The sequence below is a fragment of the Trematomus bernacchii genome, unplaced genomic scaffold (genome assembly GCF_902827165.1).
Source record: "Trematomus bernacchii unplaced genomic scaffold, fTreBer1.1, whole genome shotgun sequence".
Classification (NCBI taxonomy): Eukaryota; Metazoa; Chordata; class Actinopteri; order Perciformes; family Nototheniidae; genus Trematomus; species Trematomus bernacchii.
The window spans coordinates 1,707,619-1,729,001 of record NW_022987342.1 but is presented as its reverse complement, the minus strand read 5'-3'; the positions used below and the strand labels follow the sequence as shown (position 1 = coordinate 1,729,001).

Below are 21,383 nucleotides of genomic sequence, written 5' to 3'. Positions count from 1 at the left end.
GCATCATGATATATCTGACAATAATAATTCCATCAATGGCTTTCGGACTGTTCGGGCAACGTTTCCATCAACAATGTTTCCAACGTTTCCTTCGTCGGCTTCCGGATTGTTTGGGCTGACAAGGATTGCACTGAAAGCTCCATCATGTCTTCACCATGAGCCTGAGTCTTCATCATGAGCCTGAGTCTTCACCATGAGTCTTCATCATGTCTTCACCGTGAGCCTGAGTCTTCATCATGTCTTCACCGTGAGCCTGAGTCTTCACCATGTCTTCACCGTGAGCCTGAGTCTTCACCATGTCTTCACCGTGAGCTTGAGTCTTCACCATGTCTTCACCGTGAGCCTGAGTCTTCACCATATCTTCACCGTGAGCCTGAGTCTTCACCATGTCTTCATCATGAGCCTGAGTCTTCACCATGAGTCTTCATCATGTCTTCACCGTGAGCCTGAGTCTTCATCATGTCTTCACCGTGAGCCTGAGTCTTCACCATGTCTTCACCATGAGCCTGAGTCTTCACCATGTCTTCACCGTGAGCCTGAGTCTTCACCATATCTTCACCGTGAGCCTGAGTCTTCACCATGTCTTCACCATGAGCCTGAGTCTTCACCATGTCTTCACCGTGAGCCTGAGTCTTCACCATGTCTTCACCGTGAGCCTGAGTCTTCACCATATCTTCACCGTGAGCCTGAGTCTTCACCATGTCTTCACCATGAGCCTGAGTCTTCACCATGTCTTCACCGTGAGCCTGAGTCTTCACCATGTCTTCACGTGAGCCTGAGTCTTCACCATATCTTCACCGTGAGCCTGAGTCTTCACCATGTCTTCACCATGAGCCTGAGTCTTCACCATGTCTTCACCGTGAGCCTGAGTCTTCACCATGTCTTCACCGTGAGCCTGAGTCTTCATCATGTCTTCACCATGAGCCTGAGTCTTCATCATGGCTTCACCGTGAGCCTGAGTCTTCACCATGTCTTCACCATGAGCCTGAGTCTTCACCATGTCTTCACCGTGAGCCTGAGTCTTCACCATGTCTTCACCGTGAGCCTGAGTCTTCACCATGTCTTCACCGTGAGCCTGAGTCTTCACCATATCTTCACCGTGAGCCTGAGTCTTCACCATGTCTTCACCGTGAGCCTGAGTCTTCACCATGTCTTCACCGTGAGCCTGAGTCTTCACCATGTCTTCACCGTGAGCCTGAGTCTTCACCATGTCTTCACCGTGAGCCTGAGTCTTCACCATGTCTTCACCATGAGCCTGAGTCTTCACCATGTCTTCACCGTGAGCCTGAGTCTTCACCATGTCTTCACCATGAGCCTGAGTCTTCATCATGTCTTCACCATGAGCCTGAGTCTTCATCATGGCTTCACCATGAGCCTGAGTCTTCACCATTAGCCTGAGTCTTCACCATGTCTTCAGTGTGAGCCTGAGTCTTCACCATGAGCTTGAGTCTTCATCATGAACCTGAGTCAGTGTCTCTGTGCTTATTCCTGTTCCTCAGACGCTGTGGCCAAAACGTTGTGTTTCTTTGGCTACAAGAACTTGTATTGCACATTCTTTATTGAACTTATGTCAATATAACTATGTCATGTAATCTAATGTAGTGCAACTGTCAATACATGGAATTTCCCCCTGGGATTAATAAAGTGTTGTATTGATTACATTGATTGATTGATGTTCTTGGCTGTGCAAAACCACTGGTACGATCCAAAATGTGAGGAAGAAGCTGGGGAACATGTGACAATAAACAACTTTGCCAAACACATAAAATAAAGAGTCATTTATTTAACATGTATTTCAATACAGTCAGTGTCATTTTTTTCATGATAATGTATGTAGCCTTGTACAGCTACATGTGTGATTATATAACCAAGCAAGTGAAAGACGGAAAGAGAAAGCAAGAAGAGAATGCACATTATTTAAAATAGGACAATGATTACGACCCTCCTTGGAGGTGGCTGGTGCAGATGAGGCTCTAAAGCAGAACATGGGAAGAACAGAGCGAGAGATAATATGACGAGAAAAGGTGGATATTTGGGTGGAGTTTTAGCAATAAAGCTTGGTTTAAGAAAAGGACATTTGGATCCACTTTAATGTGCCAACAATTTGTGTTAAGTCTTTTATTGTCTGATTTTCACATCGACAGAGCTGCAAGGGAGAACAGACCTCATGGTCGTATAGGAGCTGTAATGTGTAATGACCCTCTGTATGTCTGTAAAGAGCTCCAACTGTTCCCTCAGCAGCACACTAGTCAAAATGAAACACAGACAAATTAACAGCATTTTACATTGGCTTTGTAGTTTTTCTTTACATTGGGAAAAATCAGAGCTGGGAAAAATAGACCGTACTTGTCTTGTAGGTAGTTTCAAAAATGGCATGGGGAGCAATCTCGGCTAAATGACAATATTATAATCTTGTCAGAATACTTTTTTAGGTTTTAGAAGAGTGTCAATAAAATATTGCCATGCCTGGGGTGATGGCAGCGTTTGGATGGATGCATAGTTGGTCAGAAATAAAAGCCATGCAGTAAAAAAAATAAAAGTGTCCCTGTATCATTCGGTTTGTTTGAGGTCCACTGTTTCAGAAACAACCAACTGCCTGCAATGTGTCGGATCCAAGCAGCAAAAAACAGATCAGAGCTAGACCTGGTGCAGCTTCTCAGTTCAAGTTGTTATAGTTCATCTCCAAACGTCCTAGAAATCTCCATACCTATAAAAGGAAAAAAACAAAGGATTTATAGAAGCAGATATGCAGATATAATGTATTTCAGATTACAGTTTCAAAATAAGTGCAATATTGAAGTAGTAAAAATGACCAAAATAACTTATACAGGGTTGACTATGGTTTTGATTGAAATATAAATTCAGTTTGTTAACTCTGCCAAGGCTTAATTGTTTGAGCGAGAAAAGAAACTGAAGAATGTGAAAGCATTATTTTACTTTCTTTTTAAGGCTGCCATGAACAGTCACTGATCCGAATATATACAAAACGATTCTACTATACTGTATCTTAACCAAATGCCAATTGATCTGCTTCGACAAGTTGACAACAATAGTACAGGTTAAAAAAAACGTCATGATCTCGTCCACTCTTCTAATGAAATCTGAGGCAATTAGAGCTTTTTGCTTTTTTTGATAGGTCTAGGACAGTGTTTCTCAAACTTTTTCATACCAAGGACCACTTAACCAATAAAAAAACACTCGCGGACCACCTGACTCACAAATATCCCAAAACAATAGGCCTGCTTACCATTCCAACAGTATATAACAAATTAGAGCCTAATAATTACAGCTTAACGTGACCTTCTCTATATCGCCTCGTTCACACATTAAATCAACAATACAAATCCAACTACAGATTATATGAGCATTTAGTTCAAATGCGATTTAAAATGCTCTCAGGTTTTACACCTCTTATGAAATGTAGACTACATTTATTACGGAGTTTATGTCCGAGCCAACAGACTCACAGATCGTTGGCTACTGAGAGATATGCAAAATACACCGCATGTAGTACGACACAAACCTCCGCTGTGGATTTTCAGTAAAACTATGGTCGCAGGCCCAAGTTTAACTCTCTGAGGTCTAAGCCATTTTTTTGTAAAAATGCTATTAAAACATGAACCTTGGTGACCATCGGGCATGGTCTGTCTACAAAACAAAAATAAAAAAACGTTTATGCAGCCCCAACAACAGCCTCTGATCATCAACAGACTTCATGCAATGCTTCATTGGATACATATATTAGATAATAATCTCTATCTCACTCCTAACACATCTAAATCTACTTCCAGCATGGATACATGTTCATAAAAGACATCCATTGTTTGTTTTATATGCTTCTTGAAATAAATAAAAAAAACACATCGTTTTTCTAGAACAGATTACAAATTGCCTGAAAATGGTACAAACAAGTGGCAACATGTGTGACGAAGGTGTTGCGCTGAAACTTAAGCTCGCTCCATTGCGGAGATATTCCCGCGAGAGTGCGGAAAACTTAAATGTATTTATTTATTTCAAATGTGAAATTTTACCAATATACTCACGCGGACCACACTTCGAGAAGCACTGGTCTAGGATATATCAATTAAACTAGTGTTGATTATTCATTTTGAGTATGACATGACCCTGATATGTTTGGCAAATGAACTCTTCAAATATGGCGTGCTACCAGAAAAACTGCTAGAATACAAAGTGAAGTGTCATGCTATTGGTTATTGGCAAAGCAAACGTCATGTGTATGTGACTCACTCTGTGTCATCAGAGTTGGGTTTGTGGCCTTGGAACAGCGGCTGCATGAAGATCCCCAGCGTTCCCGTCAAACACACCAGGATAAAGATCCACAGGAACAGACGGTCAATCACCATGGCTACGTACTTCCAGTCTTGTATGATCTGGAACCAAATCAACAAGATGCGATCGTTAAAGGTTGTTAAGACTGATCAAATCAAGACTATGTGGTATGTGTAGGAACTAGGGATGCTCCGATCGCCAATATTGTCGTCGATCGCCGATCGCCGGAATCAGTATCAGCCGACATTATTCAAGTTTACATTAACTTTGGAGAATAACACGGGAGAAATTAGCGGAAGCGCTCTCTTTTCCTCTTTTCCTCTCTCTCTCTCTCTCCCTCTCTCCCTCTCTCTCTCTCTCTCTCTCCCCTGACAGCCTGTCAGTATCGTCTCATGCAGCTCACTGATCCAGTAATGAGTGACCCGACAGTGAAGAATAAACATATTTATAACTAGTTTAGCTTGTTCCAGAGGTAGATCAAATAGCTAAGTGTGTAAGGTCTAACTCTTAGTGTGTGTTCTGCTCCGCTCACCGGTCCGTCACAGCGGGCGGAGCTGCAGGATTTCTGCTTCACACACGTTGCATACCGCTATTTTACTGTCTTTTTCGGACACCTTAAAATACTGCCAGACTGGTGAAGCCATTTTGGCGAGCTTGTTTTGCCGCGCACAGAGAAAAGTCTGATGTATTTTACGTCATGTGATCGGCTCTCCCGATCGACATTTATAGAGAGCACCCATCGATCGGCCGATATCGATCGGCGGCCGATCGATCGGAGCATCCCTAGTAGGAACAGACCTTTGGGGAAACATATTTGAGTCAGAAGAAGGCAGAGATGGAGTACTCGAGTCCTGGACTCGGACTCGAGTCGGACTCGAGTGCCGATTTTCGGGACTCGTGACTCGACTCGGACTCCCGCACTGATTGACGCGACTCGGACTTGGACTCGTGAATTCTCGCGCACGATGACTTGCACTCGGACTCGGACTCGTGAATTATCGCGTACGCTGACTTGGACTCGGACTCGGACTCGTGAATTTTTCCCCCCATGATGACTCGGACTCGACTTGTACATTGACGCTCCGACTTGGACTCGGACTCGGACTCGAGCAAGTTTTCTATGGAGTCTGATGTCCTCTATCCTGGCGTGTGCACCGGCTGCGAGGCGAGTTCACGTACTGGGCCCCGCTATTCCAGTCTAAAGATGTCTAGAGACACACCCCGCATCGTGCTGTATGCTTTCACACATTCTGCTTCCACATTGGAAAAGAGCAGCGCAAAATGCTCTATGTGGAAACAATATTGAAGAGAAGGCTCCGTAACACATTACTCTAAACATCGAGTTCAGACATATAGGCTGTCTTGAACACTATCATCAGAGTAACGTCATCTAATCAATACATAAAGATTCAGCCGATAACACGAAAGCATATGGCTACTTAACATGCAGAATGACGTCATTTTGCATGCTAAGTAGCCATGTGCTTTCTGGGGCTAAATCTTTATCAGTAAACCGATTTAACCGGTAAAAGTTCCTTCAAAATAAGAGTCCCGATCTTATTACTATCAAAATAAAAGTGCAAAACGAAAACTTTACCATAGGAAAATATTGGCATACAAATATAATCACTTCTCTAAAAGGTAACTCATTTTAAACATAGTTTATATATAATAATAATAATAATAATATTAATATTAGTAATAAGCTTTATATTTGTATAGCACCTATTACAAGAATTGTAGCCAAACTCGCTTCACAGCAGTTCAATAGACAGATTAGTATAACATGACAGGATAAAAGCAATGTAGAGGAGCAGCTACATTTCAACACATATATCCACGAAGATTAATACATGAAGACTTGTGACTCGGACTTGACTTGGACTCTTCTTAGGTGACTCGGACTTGGACTCGGACTCGAACACAGGTAATGATGACTCGGACTCGGACTCGACTCGGACACTCCTTGGGTGACTCGGACTTGGACTCGGACTCGAACACAGGTAATGATGACTCGGACTCGGACTCGACTCGGACATTCCTTGGGTGACTCGGACTTGGACTCGGACTCGACTACGACTCTCCCTTGGTGACTCGGACTTGGACTCGGACTCGAAGAGTGGTGACTCGAGAGTGACTTGGACTCGTGAATTGGTGACTTGACTACAACACTGGAAGAAGGTGAGTTCAGTGAAGGGTCTCTAAAGGTTTGTGTGCTCACATTCCATATTTTAGAATTGATTGTTGGCTAGACCCCTCCCTCCCTCGGCTGCCCAATGATAGCTTAGCATCTGTACAGTACAGTAAATAGCCTATTTCCATGCAGCCATCAGTTGTGGGGTTATAAGTTAAAATAGACATCCTGAAATTCTCCTGAAAACACTTTTGAAGCCGCCTTTAGGCACTAATTATCAATAATAACCATCTTAAATGTAAGTAAGTTTAATACATTTTAAAGTTGCAGAGTATGTAGATATTTATTACGGCCAGGATTTCTTACTTCTTTTTTGATTATGGTGCATTCACATGATACAAGGTTTTTTCTTAGCTCACGAGGTCTGGCGCGGAGAAAATAGCCAGTTGGTTTAATTTGTATGGTTACGTTCCCTGCTAGCTTGCGCCATTCCATACAGCTGTCACATGATGGTTTTGCATCCAAAGGTCAGCAGAAAATGAGCTCAAAGTTTAAATAATTTAAACTTTGAGCACATTGCTTGGGGAACATTTTGAGCGATGATTGACGCCGATGGTATTGCTTCCGCCTCGTTGTTATGTTCCAATAAAAACTTAAAATCCAGAAATCAGATGAATCAAATAGTTTACCTTAATATAAAGTTAAAACGACAAAGGTCTAAGATGTGTTTCGCTATCATGCAGCTTAACTCTGGACATAAAATACATCAATGTCAGCTTATGGCAAACAATTCAATAACAAGTCGATAGGACGACATTACAGGCATCTAACAAATGACTGTTAACTTGATTAAAACAAATAATAGTTGGTAACATTAGGGATAATGCAAGTACGGAAGCCTCTAGGAAACCTAATGCATATTGGGGAATAGTTTTAAACGGACTGCAGACGATAGGAAAGGAGGCAGCTTGATGAAGAATTTGCAATGAGCATTTACAGCTGCAAAAAATGTTTGTAATATTTATTAAATGTGGGAGTTTGGTTTAGAAGCCTGGAGCCACATTTCTGGGGTTAGGGTTGGACAGTCAGTTTGTGTTTAAGGGTTTTCTGAGGTTTTCAGAATAGAAAATAAATAATTGAGAGGTTGAAATAATGTCACAGAAGGGCAAAAAGCAAATACTAAATTATTTAAGACATGGTGTGCTCCGTGTCTTCTTATCTGGCACTGATAACATCTTCATTTTTTGTACAGATGTTCCTCCCTGTTGCATCTTTGTCATCACCCATCTCTATTATCTGCTCTTTATGTCTTTTCTTCCCTATTTCTTTCAAATAATGAATTCTGTCCTCCTTTCCTTTCATCCTTTGATCCTATCTCTTCCTGTTCATCATCCTTCATATGTTTCTTTTAACCACAGCTTTATCTCCTCACCCTGTCATCGTCGTCTTCTGTCCTCATGTGTTCGGCGATGTATCTCACTCCATCCACTGCCTCCTCCACATCTGCATCCCACTGAGAAGCCAAGGGCTTCTGGAAGTCTGAAAACCCACTACCCCATCTGGGACGTCGTCCACCTTCCAGCAAAACTTGTTTGCCAAGTCCTCATTCACGTAGAAAGAGTTGGCATCTGTTCGAACCCCTCCAAGTCTGACGTTGGAATACTGCCTCTTGCCTGTGCTGCTTTGGGAATTGGTTTTCCCGACGGTAGTCTGGTTGGTGGCGTACTTCTTGCGAAGTTTATCAAATTTGTTGGAAGAGCCTGGGCGCCTCATGAAGAGGATGTCGGGGAGGCGGATTAAGAAGAAATGTTTGACCCACTCTGGCATGTGGTGGGTTGATGGGGAGCGGTGATGCACATTGAGGTTACAGACGGTGGTCACAATAGAGAAAGTGACCAGCACCATGGTGAACATCAAGTATTTACCTTAGAGAGAGAAAGACAAGATGCCAACATGAACAAATGAATAAGGCCTATATTTTATATCATTCAGTGTCAAAAAGGTCTGTCTGTATGAGGCCACTAATTCTATCATTGCAACAACAGAACAATTTCACAATGACCCATTTGCTGCTCTGAGGCTCCAATTGTAACATCAACACTGTTAATATTTACTGAGCAATTGTAAAGGCTTCTACCAGTATTTATTTGATTGCTGTGAAGTTGTCGTTGTCTGTTTCACAGCTTATCAGAAAAGGAGGGACTATGCCCTTTAAGATTTCTAATGTGAGTTTTCTTTAACAGCAAATAGTATCAATAGCTAGTTGAAATAAGCAGCCAATCTTATTTTTGGGATATATGTATATATCAGATATACTTGAGGGGTAATAATAATGAATAAAGGTCTGTCGCTTAACTCATCGTACTTGCAGTTTTTTCACACTCAACACAAATAATTGTTTGTAAGGACCTTTGCAGAAGTGTTTTCTTTACGATAATACATTAAAAAAATTATTAGTTTGACATTTGCAGTAAATTTTACTTTGGCAATCTTTAGGCCTTCTAGCTCTATGCAGAGGCAACCAAAATCAGCCGAAATATTTCTTACCGCTCTTTCCGCTCCGAGATGTGTAGGATATGTCCCGCCCCTTAGCATATAACATAAAATATGTTGGAGTGCCAGCCAATAGAAGTGCACGTGTGACATAGTGATGTCACTATGTCCCCGCAGTAAACAATGAAATCCAAACGAGGTGTTTCAGGCAGAGTGTGTGTGGGAGAGAGACTTTGGGAAATTTGGGATTTTAGCCTTTGCAGACCATTAACATGCAAATGGTCTGCACACTACAGGGAAGGGAAACCCCCAACAAGCATAATAGGCACCCTTTACATATCCAATAATGCATCTTGAACTAACAGTTCAAACCCCTAACTATATACTGTTGCACACAGACACACGCAAATATGACTTACCTATGAGTGGCACTGCAAGAGAGGTGGGTGGCACTATCTTTGATATCAGCAGCAAGAACACAGTGAGGGCCAGTAGCACTGAGATGCACAGCGTGTTCTTCTCCCTACAATCTGACGGCAGGTAGAACACCAGGATAGCCAGAGACGTGATCAGCACACACGGGATGATCAGATTAATGGTGTAAAACAGCGGCTTCCTCTTGATCACAAAATCATAGGTTATATCCAGGTAGGTGATGTCATTGGGATCCTCGTTTTTGCGCGCGGGGAGCGAGACAATGTCCCACTCCCCGCTTGGCGTGAAGTCGTCCCGGCTGGCGAAGTCGCTCGTGAGGCTCAGGTCCAGCTCCGTGTGGTCGTAGGTCCACGAGCGGAACTTGAGAGTGCAGTTCTGCTGGTCGAAGGGGAAGTTCTGCACCTCGATGGCGCAGGCCGACTTGTAGATGGCGGGCGGAAGCCAGAAGATGTCTCCTGTGTTGGAGACCACAGCGTTGCAATAGAAGGACACTTCGTACACACCGTCAACACTGTAAGAGGTTGTGGGAAGATGTAAGATTAGAGTGTGTGAAATCAGAGTTTAAATGCAACACTTTCAATATGAACTATTTCAAGTCAGCTAACTGTCAATAAAGTAACAGTGACTTTCAAAATAATTACAGGATTTGCAATACTGGATGAGAAATATGGATGTGGTTTCTTATTAAGGCTCGATGATGATGGTATGCTATCAATAGCGCAATGTAAAAGAAGACAAAACTCCACTATGGCAAATCCTGGTGAAATATTGTCTTAATGCAAGCGTCTAATTAGAGACGTTATACCACTACTGCATCTATTTTCAATGGAAAAGTGCTCAATGGGCATTATCTTTAACGTTTTCAAGGGTGATGTTCTTTCTCCCGGATTACAGTAGCAGTTTCAATTAGAGATGTCCCGATCCGATCACGTGATCGGGGATCGGAGCCGATCACGTGATTTTCAAAAGATCGGAATCGGGAGAAAAGAATTGGGGATCGGAATTTTTTTTTTTTTAATAAAATATTTTTCTTATTTTATTTAATGTTACAAAACAAAAATGACCATGTTCACGTCTTAAAGTCATCCTGAGGCCTTAGTTTTGGTTTAAAATTACACAACATCATGTATGTGTTGCTTCTTTTGGGCTTGTTTTCATAGACCTGGTTGCTTATTTCTCTCAAATCTGGCAACAGAGTGGGCGCAGTGTCTAATAGTAGCAGTAAGCTAACAAGAGGCTACGTTCAGCTGGTGACTCGGGAGTCGGGACAGAGAAAATGTCAGGAGTTTGGAAGTATTATAAAATTGAAAGCGAAGGCAGTGTAACAGCCAGATGCAATGTTTGCAAGGCGGAGGCTCCGCGTGGTGGAAAGAACAGAGCTACGTTCAACACGACCAATCTAATACAAACACCACCAACAACACGACGAGTACACAGCGGCCACTCAGGTAACGGCACTGAAACAACCGACACTTTCAGAGACTTTTAAAAGGAAAGAGAAACTGCCCCAGAACAGTGAAAAGGCCAAAAAAATAACAGCCAAGATAGCTGAATTCATCGCGTTGGATGACCAGCCGTTATCTGTGGTGGAGAACGTGGGGTTTAAGGGACAACTTGAATGCTTTTCTCCTTTTTTTTTTCTCTTAATGCATTGCATAAAGATCGGATCGGGAAAAATCGGTATCGGCAGATTGTCAAAATCAAATGATCGGAATCGGATCGGGAGCAAAAAAAGGTGATCGGGACATCCCTAGTTTCAATCACATTCATAACAATGAAAATGAAACAAAAGTACAAAAATAGTTGGCTAGGCTGAGCAAGATGAGATAAGATAAGATGGACCTTTATTAATAACCCTGGGGAAATTCAGTAGTTCCAACAGCAACAAGGCAAGGATGAAAAACAGGACAGATTCACACAGGTTAATACAATTAAAGATCAAATCAAAGATACAAATTAAAATCATGAAAAACTATGAAGTAAGAAATGAATGAAAATGAAAATGAGCATATACAGTATACATATTGGGTCATATATACATATTAGATATATTTTACATGAAAGTGTGTATTTATGTCCAGTAATTGTGTCACATTGTTGACCCCTTGTTGTGCAGCCTGATGGCTACAGGCACAAAGGATTGTCCGAGGAGGGATGAGTCTGTGGCTGAACGTGCAAAGATCAATGCATGGCTTAAAATAAGTTACGATCCGTTATTAAAGTTACAACAGTACACAAACGGGGGTAAAGTCTTTGTATGACTCTTCAATCCACCCAGCCTCAAAACACAAACTTCCGCAGACTTTGAAATCAAAGCTTATATGTGATGAATAAAAACACAAATACAAACCTATTTGGGGCAAAATACATTTCCCTAGAGGCGTAATTGATAATGCTGTTCTGTTGTATGGGGACGATATTTTTCCGGAGACCAGGAAAATCTATTTTCGCTTCATTGCAATTATAATAATCAAACAAACCCACACTCTCCCCCATGATTGTCTAAAAGCAGACGTTGATTAAGCAATTCCTAATCCCCTTCACCTCAGCAAAAAAAAACTAAAAACAGACTAGGCTTAGAAGAGAGAGAATGCTGAACATTTAATTACAAAATCCCTATAGAAAAACAGGCTTATTTTGGCGGTGGATTTTCTGCTTTTAACGGCCGATGGCAATTTTGGAAAACCTCTTAATGATATACTGTAAATCCACTAATACCATACTGTAATCCATTAATAAGAGGCTGCCACACACAAATGCACACAGGCTGAAAATGTTATATTTACTTTTCCATTCAACTGGTTTTAGAACAACATAATAGAACTAGATGAACAAATAAACTGGTTTCCTCTTTCGTTGGATGACGTGCACATACTTACTTGTTGTAAAGCACTATATCCGGAAGCCAGATGTGTTTGGATGGTATTCTCAGTTTCTTGATGCCTTCGTACTTCTCTGGGTCCCATCTTAGCCTATAATCATTCCACTCCTGCAGAGATAGTGTTAATAAATGATGTCACTGACTCACCCACATACTGTATGTTGAACACTGTGTGTGTGCACTGGGCACGCTAGAAAAATGATTGTACCTGAAACAGCCACAAGTTGGTCGTCATGATCTGTTCTCTTTCATTCTAGAAAAAAACAATGATATAATTTACATAAAACTTAAACTTTACAAAATAAATGGTTGAATTATTATAGTGCTGTCTACTGGCAGTGTTTTTAGTCAACGCAGAAACATAAACCTTTTCTTCATCTGCATTACTTTCACATTGGTCTTGCTACATAATCTGCACTATTTTATTCTAATCATTCTACTGTTTGTTTTTGCACTATTTTAATTTTTTATTTGTTTTATGGTTTTATGTCCTATATAACTATGTTGCAATGTTGGAGGAGCTTGGGGGATTTTTCTAGCCATTTCTACACTCTAGCTACTGAGCATATGACAATAAAGCCAGAACTGAAATGTATCTTATTGTGCAGGAGTTTCAAATTGCACACCCAGTGAAAAGATATGTGTGGTCAAATGAGAATATAACAAATTGTACATTTGAATCTCTAAAAACAGATATCTACATCTGAATGCAGAATCTGTTGACAACGGGCTTTGTGGTCACGTATGATCGTGGAGAGCAAAAAAGGCTGAACTCATTGGCCAAAGTACAATCTTGAACACTATCAACTGAGGTCTATTTAGCTTTTAATTAGCCTTTTTCTAAACTGTTTTTCTGCATTGAAAGATAAAAGAATCCGGTCATAGACATTGTCTGCCCAGCAACAACTCCAGTCTCATGACTGAAATTGCTAATTGAACTGTAAACAATGCCTGGAGCAGGGAGAGAATGTGGGGCATCTGGAGGTCAGCTAGCTTCACCAGACTGCTAAAATATAACCTGTTATCCCCAAAGTATAAAACATTGTCAGACCGACAGCTGATTAGTTCCAAGATTGTCTAAAATGTAGTACTGACATTTATTTCGGCTGTCATGTTTCAATGTAACCCTAACCCTTCCCCCCAACCCTAACCATTGTGACTGTGAATTCCACATTGTGATTGATGTGCTGTTTACACGAGAACGAAACGGGTTGTATCTGCTACTTTTCTCTCGCGTATAGCCCGTTCGTTCACACGAGGCCGTAACGGAACCGCGGAAACGGGTCCCAAGGTGGATAGATCTGCAAACACAACGCTCTGGGGGGCCAAACGGCTCAGTGTGTATGCCCTATACTATCATTTCCTGATAACGATGAAGCCATAGCCCCGCCTCTCCCCACCTCTGCTGCTCACTGCTGTAGCATGGTCAGTAGCTACTGCTACTGCTACTGACCATGCTACAGATGTTAGTGCAAAATCTACAGCTCCTCTACCACAACCATCAGCAACAAGTGGACATGGAGAATTACATGAACTACATGTTGCTAAATCCACCGCGGGGCATAAAGAGAAGGGCAACCATGGCAACCATGCTCGGGGGTCTTCTTCGCTGCTTTTGGTGTATATTGGTGTAAGTACGGCGCCACTTACAGGCCCGGCATATGTACTACAGCGTTTCCAGCAGGTCGAGCGGTCTCGTGTGAACGGACACGTTAATTGAGCCGAATGCGTGTGAACGGAAGACTTTTTTAATATCGAATTCGGTTCGTTTGCGTTTGCGTTCCCGTGTAAATGGGGTCTGAAACTCAAGCATTGCGTGATGTAAACGAAAGGTCACAGTGTACACAGGTGTAAATAATAAAATTAATGATGGCTCAATTCCATTTAGCTGCTTTGATGCATGCTTCTCACTGTCTCTCTGACTGGGGCACTTGAATAGAGCTGAGCCACTGTCAGTCTTATGATTAACGCCTTTGCTTTTTACTATAAACAGTCCAAATGTCTACTATAAGGAGAGCCTTTTGTAGATTCAAGTAGAGTACCATACACGTTTTTTTAAAACTTGTACAATGAAGTTAATGAAGTTAATTAACCTCATAAAAAACGTGTTACGGGTGTCGCGCCCCAATGGAGATGTCAATCAAACACAGCTGCTACCCATCCACAGAGCACTAATCAGGGCACTTAAGTAAAATCACCTGTGTGGGGGCCTAATGGGCACGCTACGATGTTGCGTGCACAGTATGACTGATGGCAAAAGTACCACTAATATTATCCTAAAAGGCTTAATGGTGACACCAAGTGTAAAATATGACTTCATGTTACAAGTTTGTTATGAGCTGTGTTATGAACAAGAACAGCTGTAAGCTTTATATCATAAACATCACATTTAGGATGTCAGTTATCAAATAGCAGTTTGTTAGAATTTAAGGACATTTAAGTGCTCTACTTAAGTACAATTGTGAGACACTTGAACTCTACTACATATTCTCAATTTTTCTTCTACGTTCAACTTCTACCCCACTACATCTCAGAGGTCAATATTGTACTTCCACTACATTTTTCTGCAGTAACTTTGACGATTACAAAAATATATAATCAACAAATAACTTATCATGTGTTATTATTATAGTACAATTCACACAGTACATGACAGTAAACCTCTTTTACTAGCTGCACCTTTAAAGTAATGAACACAACAATGCATCACTACTCAATTAAGTAATAAAATATATTATTCTGAAATAAGAGATTGTGCAGAGTCATTTTGATACAATAAGTACAATTTGAAACCTATACTATCTTACTTTACTTAAATTTGATTTTTAGTGTGAGATTTCTACTTGTAAAATAGTTGTTCCACACTGTAGTGTTACTTCTTTAACATAAGTTCAGATCTGAATACTCTGTCCACCTCTGTCAAACAGGTAGAAATAAGGAGCATTTTTGTGAGAGACTCAGGGCTTTTGTCAATATCTGAATAAAATCAAATATACTTACGATACTGATGAGCTGCGCCAGAGACACCTGTATGGAGATGGTGACCTGCTGCGTTTTATTGATGGCCGGTCTGATCAGTTTGTTGTAGCGCTCCGGACTCAACAGGTAGTTCACCAGCCGCTCCTCTGCATTCTCCGCCCTGCTGCCTACAAGCCACAATGCAGAGAGTTGGAAAACATTCAATTTTGAAAGGGCTTTAAATCCCAAAAATAAAAAGTTGTATTTTAAATTTAAATGTTTTTTTTTTTTTTTAAGGTAAATACATAGCCTACCATACATTTCAAAATAAAGAAAATACATATTAATAAAGCTGTTGTGTTCTTTTTATGTCCCTGGCAGTGACTTCAAATGCAACAATTATGTGTGCGTGTTAGCGTTGCTGTTCCAAGCGTGACATCACAGTTTGTTTTCAGTTCAGTGTCACAATGATGAACAATAAACAAGTTGGCTGTAAATGAAGTAAATGTTTCCAAAGGGGCATTAAGGTGGAATCCCGTGTTCTCTTTATAATGCCAGTGTGTATGTGTTGGTGCTTCTTGCGGTCTCACGCTTAACTGCAGGGTTTTAGAGCAAAAGAACAAACAAAAAAACCCAGTCATGCATCCTCCCCCTGTGAGAGAACCCCTGAAGCTTTGTGTTTCCTCAGCCCTAAATTATTGGTTATGTAAAAAGTGATCGTATGAATAAGTCAGAAGCAAAATGCTCTCCTGGCTTCCCTCAGCCATTGTGTCTACATTGTCAAACAAACTGACAACAGCGGAGAGCGCGTTAAATATTTGGAATGCTTCAGCCCCTCTGTGCCACATGAAGTTTCTGCTGTGGTAAGATCACATGCAGCGAAGGCTGAGTGAGCTTCGATGTTCTTTTTCCAGAACAGCACCCTGCTGTACCAAGTTTTTATGTCACATTCAACGGCAAAAGTTTTCAGCTATTTTGAAAGCAAGAGAGGCAAGGGAATCTGGAACTTAATGGAAAGTTTATTTTGACTTAATAATTAATTGGTTGATAAATTATTGTTGACATCACGTCTAAGAACCTGAGTCTATTAACACAAGAGGAAGATGTAAGTTAAACTGAAGGTTAACATAGTAGTAAGAGGCCTTAATCATATTTATATTCCATTTGAAGTGACTTTAAGTTAGCTATAATGCTTGTATTTAACGTATAACCATGTTTGGGAAAGTTTAAGATTATACCTTGCAAATTATTCAGTTATTATGTAGTATATACTGCAAAAACGTGTAACCCATTGGGAAAGAACACAAGGGGTTAGGTAATAATAAAGGGAAATTCAGCACACTTTGATGTACATTTCCCATCAGTTTGGATGCTAAAGAATGTCTCTATGCGTTAAGTATCACTTGTATTGCAATGTATACAAAAGCAAAAATGGTAACCCAAAGTATGAGTGCACAGGATGTTATGGACCAGGATACACATTACAGTGTTATGTCTGATACAAACATTCAATCGTATTTATTCATGTATATGGCTGAAGAAATGCAGCAAAGAGAAGCCAAGGATGTTGCTGCATTACATTTGCAAGAAGATATGGCCAAATGGGGACGCTTCGCCATCAGATGCTTATGCCCAATTCACCTTGGTACATAATGGGAATGACAACTGATAATAGCATGTTCTGTCAAATATTTAGGTGTGTTATGGTAGTAGCTAATGTAGCATCGAGCTGCCAGTTTTCAGCAGAAATGAGGAGGCTATAAACGTCTTTTAAGCTCACTTTTCTCCAAACCCCCGGATTTTAAACAAGCAGTCTTCAAGTGACATCTTGAAGAAATTTACAATTTTTCTAGGGCCAAAAGGGCTCTTTATAACTTCCAAAACAGACTGTGATGTATACAATTGATGAAGTTGTATATTTTTTTATAACTGGTTTGTTTTTTAATCTCTATGTTTTACGACAGATTCAGTAAAAGCACAGATGCTGAGGAATAGTGCCGAACATTATTGCATATAACAAGAGCTGGTCAAATCACCAGTCCTTCGGGGAAATACAAACACTCACAACAACATGGTGAAAGATACAGTGAAGTGCTATGCGCCTTCTTGGTGTATTACTTCATTTAAATAATTCAAAGCTTGATTCTAGTGTATCTTTGCCTTGATGGATGTAACAGAATAATGCTTGGCTGTGTTTCCTGTCGTATCGGATCTTTGTCAGAGTCCATTAGTTGTCTGTTGCGCAGATATGAAATTCGATGGCTCAGATTTTTTTTTTTGTCTCATTAATTATTTTCCTATTGAGCTAAAGCGAAAGAGAAACCCACCAGCTAATGCAATTTCATGGAAAAAACCCTGAAAGAAGGTCGGGTTGAAAAAAAAAGAAGCTCTCCTTTTAGGACACTGGTGAAGACAGCCAAGTGTTCTGCCTAAAAGACTGTGCTCTCTTGGCGGTAGGTATAAAATAGCCTCCTGTAAATTATTCAAGGGCCCATCTGCTTTTACTTACAAGTATCTTCAAAGTATGAACCACACACAGTTTTTTAGGACCCTGTCTGTGAGGAAAAGTTGAGAGTTTGAATATAGAAACTCAACTTTGTCATCAGAGACATACCAAAAGAGATTCACAGGGGTCCTCTGAGTGTCTTAACCCTTAGATGCACGAGTGACTGGACCCTACACTCTTCCATAAGTGGGTCAAAAAGGACCCGTATTAGAATAATATGTGTTTTTATGCAATTTTTGTCATTTTGGTTAAGAAATTATATTTTGGTTCACACTAGAAATATTTTATATTTAATTTTTCACTATTTATAATTTTAGAAACATTTTTTACATTTGGAAAAAAAAACGAAATTCGATAGAAAATGCATGCGGGTCCTTTTAGACCCACTTATGGAAGCTTGGTAGTAATACAAAAACTACAATTTCTTACAATGTATAACATTTTAATTTAAAATGTAAAAATCATGATATCCAAAACATGTTTTTTGAGGAATAGCTGGAATATGAAATGATAAAAAAAAAATGTAATTACAAAGATACTCTAAGAAAACCACCTCACCGGGTCAAAAAAGACCCACTTATGCATCTAAGGGTTAAAGTGGCCCTATTATGCTAATTGAACAAAAAGTGACATCTTGTGTAATTTCCAGGTTTCATAATTGTATTTCAGGTCTACTGTGATATGTTTACATGCTTGAATGTTCAAAAAGTGCTTTATTTTTCATTCATATTGTTTATCTGATTGGTTAGCTGGCAGGCTCTGTTGTGATTGGTCAACCGCTGAGAGATGTCCCGCCCATTAGCCTATCACATACAATGTATGAAGCCAATAGAAGCTTGAGTGTTACATAGTGATGTCACTATGTAACACAAATGTAAAAAAGGACTATTATCAAGGTGTTTCAGCCAGGGGGAGTGTGTAGGAGAGGAAAGGGTAAATCCCAAAAAGCATAATAGGGCCTCTTTAAGTCATGAGGGCTCACACGTATCACCAGGCTCTATACCCACAATGTAAACGAGATGTCACAGAATACAAATATGTATAAGGTCATTATCGCAACATTTGTGTCAGCAACTGGTACCAATCACATCAGGAACTGTTTTTGCTCTTATGCTATTTAAAGACACACATAGCGAAGCCTAACTATTATTAATGAAACTCAGGTCATGTCCTTGATGTTCTCTCTGGAAAATGGGGATGTGGGCAGCTGGAGGAGCTTTTATTCTACAAATAAACTACACCTGATGGGGTGTTTGATGGTGATGTTGATATCCTTTTCCACTCAATTGTATTTCAAATGTGGCTGGTTAAAAAATCAAGTATATTAAATGGAATTTCAGTAAAATAATGTGTATGATATTTCTGGTATGTGGAGAAGAGGTTGAATTATGTATTGTGTGTCACAAAATGTCATCACAAAATAAAAAACAGCAGTTTGATCAGTCTGTCCTCTCAAAGACTTCTCACAGTTGGATTTACAGTAATGAACCTTTCATAGCAAAGAAGCCTTCTGGATATTATCTTATAATTTCATTAAGAGCCCATTTCAAATTAGTGACACCTTTAATGCGAACTTTGCATCATTATCTACAACAAATTCGTATTATTGGGTAAGTTATCTCTTTGCAGCTCACTGAAACCTAATAAAGCCAACTTCCTGTGTGCGTGTGTGAGAGAGAGAGAGAGAGAGAGAGAGAGAGAGAGAGAGAGAGAGAGAGAGAGAGAGAGAGAGAGAGAGAGAGAGAGAGAGAGAGAGAGAGAGAGAGAGAGAGAGAGAGAGAGAGAGAGAGAGAGAGAGAGAGGGGGGGGTTATTGAAGTGTGTCTTTATCTTTTTGCATAATTGCAAAATTGTGTGTGCATCAGCACCATGGACATTGTTTATTGATGGACAGAAAATGTACATTTGTTAAACGCATTTTTCATTGATTAACAATAGCTGACTATATCAATAATACTCATTTTGAAAATCACAACGCGTTTTTGTGGTGAAAATATAATAAATAAGAACATTTTTTAAAACACTCGTTTTAATACGTCACCACACAGCCATACTTTGACAGGGGAACTTACTTGTGAGAGAGAGGATGAAGAGCAGGAGGACAGCGCTGGAAGTCATCTCCTTTCCTGGAAGAACTTGCTACTTTCTTATATTGTCCTCCAAAAAAACTGCATCGACAGTGAACAGCTGAAATATACAGTGTTAATACTCCGTCCCGATATCGTAAGCCTTTTTACAACTCACTTCTCTCCACGCGGAGTGATCTCCTTTTACCGGAATACTCAGCAGCGCCAAACCATAACAAATAAACTTCTCTAATATGATAAAGAGGTTATTTGATGACAATGTTTATCTGCCAGAGACAACATGTTGGTCTTTTATTTTATAGATGACTACTAGAGAAGCTGTGCTGTCCATTGTGCGAAGCCACGGGGAAATTTAACCGATCCGAATACAGCTGTCCGACTGAGTGCCGCTCTTGTCGTCCATACAAAAAATCCGTATTTAACTTCTTCTTCTGTGCTTGTAGGCAGCCACGCTCACCTGCGCTGTTCCGTCGTCTCTGATAAAAAGCAGACAAGTTTTAAAGAAATTCGGCACAGTGGCAGAAAGAGCAGCGTGAACGGGAAGGATGCTCATTGTACATGTGTTTCCCACGAAACTCCGTGTGGCCCCGAGGTGAAGCCAGGAGGAGGAGGAGGAGGGTGTGAGTGTGTATGTGTGTGTTCTTGAGCTCCGTCACGGCTTCAACGGATGTAGAGCTGCCGGTCGGTTAGCTGAGTCAGTGGTGCTGTGGTAGTCGACCTATCATGGCACTAAGCGAACACAAACTTCGACCAGAAAAGGAGGGCAACGCGCACTAGACCACAGCACAGGACCGTAACCGGACATGTGTTCACAGTTCACCTATGATAGAATCTGTCAGTACTTGCATATTCACGTGAGCTAAAGGAGCATAAGGCTACGACATTCTGTGCTAATAGGGAGGGACACATTTACTCCAGGAATATTCGTTATAGTATAAACAGAAAGCCATGCCGTGCCAGCTGTCACCAGATGTTGTCATAATGTGAGAGGGGAGGGCTCTAGGGGGGAGTAATGGAATAATACATTAAGCAAAAATACAACATCTAATAATAAAATATGATATTGCAGGATTTTAGAAAAAGACAAGGAACTGATGTTCTCAGTTTGGTCTTCAGTGTAATGTGTTGAAACCTACTTAAAGTACACCATCTATTTATATACATTTTCGTTATTGTATGTATGTATATATATATATATATATATATATATATATATATATATATATATATATATATATATATATGATTGACAGACGCTATCTTTTTTTTTCTTCAGCCAAGGACCCATGCATAATAGAAAAAATACTGCTACCCCCTGATGAATGCAATCATTTCACTTATTTTTATTAATTTTTTTAAAGCAAGAAATTACCTTTTATTTATGAAAAAAAATATTGTGAAAATAATGACTGAATCATGAGTGCCAAAGACCTCTGAGGGTCCACACACCCCATTCTGTTTCTCATTATTTACATTTTATATATAAGCATTCTGTATTTATATATATATTAATTTCATTGGATTTACATTATCACATAAAACTGTTAAGGAACTTTTTTTTATAGACCCCGGCAAGATAAACTAATTGGGATCCTAAAAG

The 21,383-nt window shown here is 40.2% G+C and overlaps 1 protein-coding gene across 1 annotated transcript; it reads right to left on the bottom strand.

The window, feature by feature from the left end:
- Nucleotides 1-1,763: 1,763 nt before the first annotated feature.
- On the bottom strand, nt 1,764-20,357 carry LOC117480819 (neuronal acetylcholine receptor subunit beta-2-like). The gene is given in 9 exon segments (XM_034128307.1): nt 1,764-2,707; nt 4,249-4,391; nt 7,857-7,976; nt 7,979-8,349; nt 9,337-9,863; nt 12,232-12,341; nt 12,442-12,486; nt 15,234-15,379; nt 19,769-20,357. Coding segments are annotated over 9 exon segments (1,524 nt in total). The 5' UTR covers nt 19,815-20,357; the 3' UTR covers nt 1,764-2,691.
- Nucleotides 20,358-21,383: the final 1,026 nt, after the last annotated feature.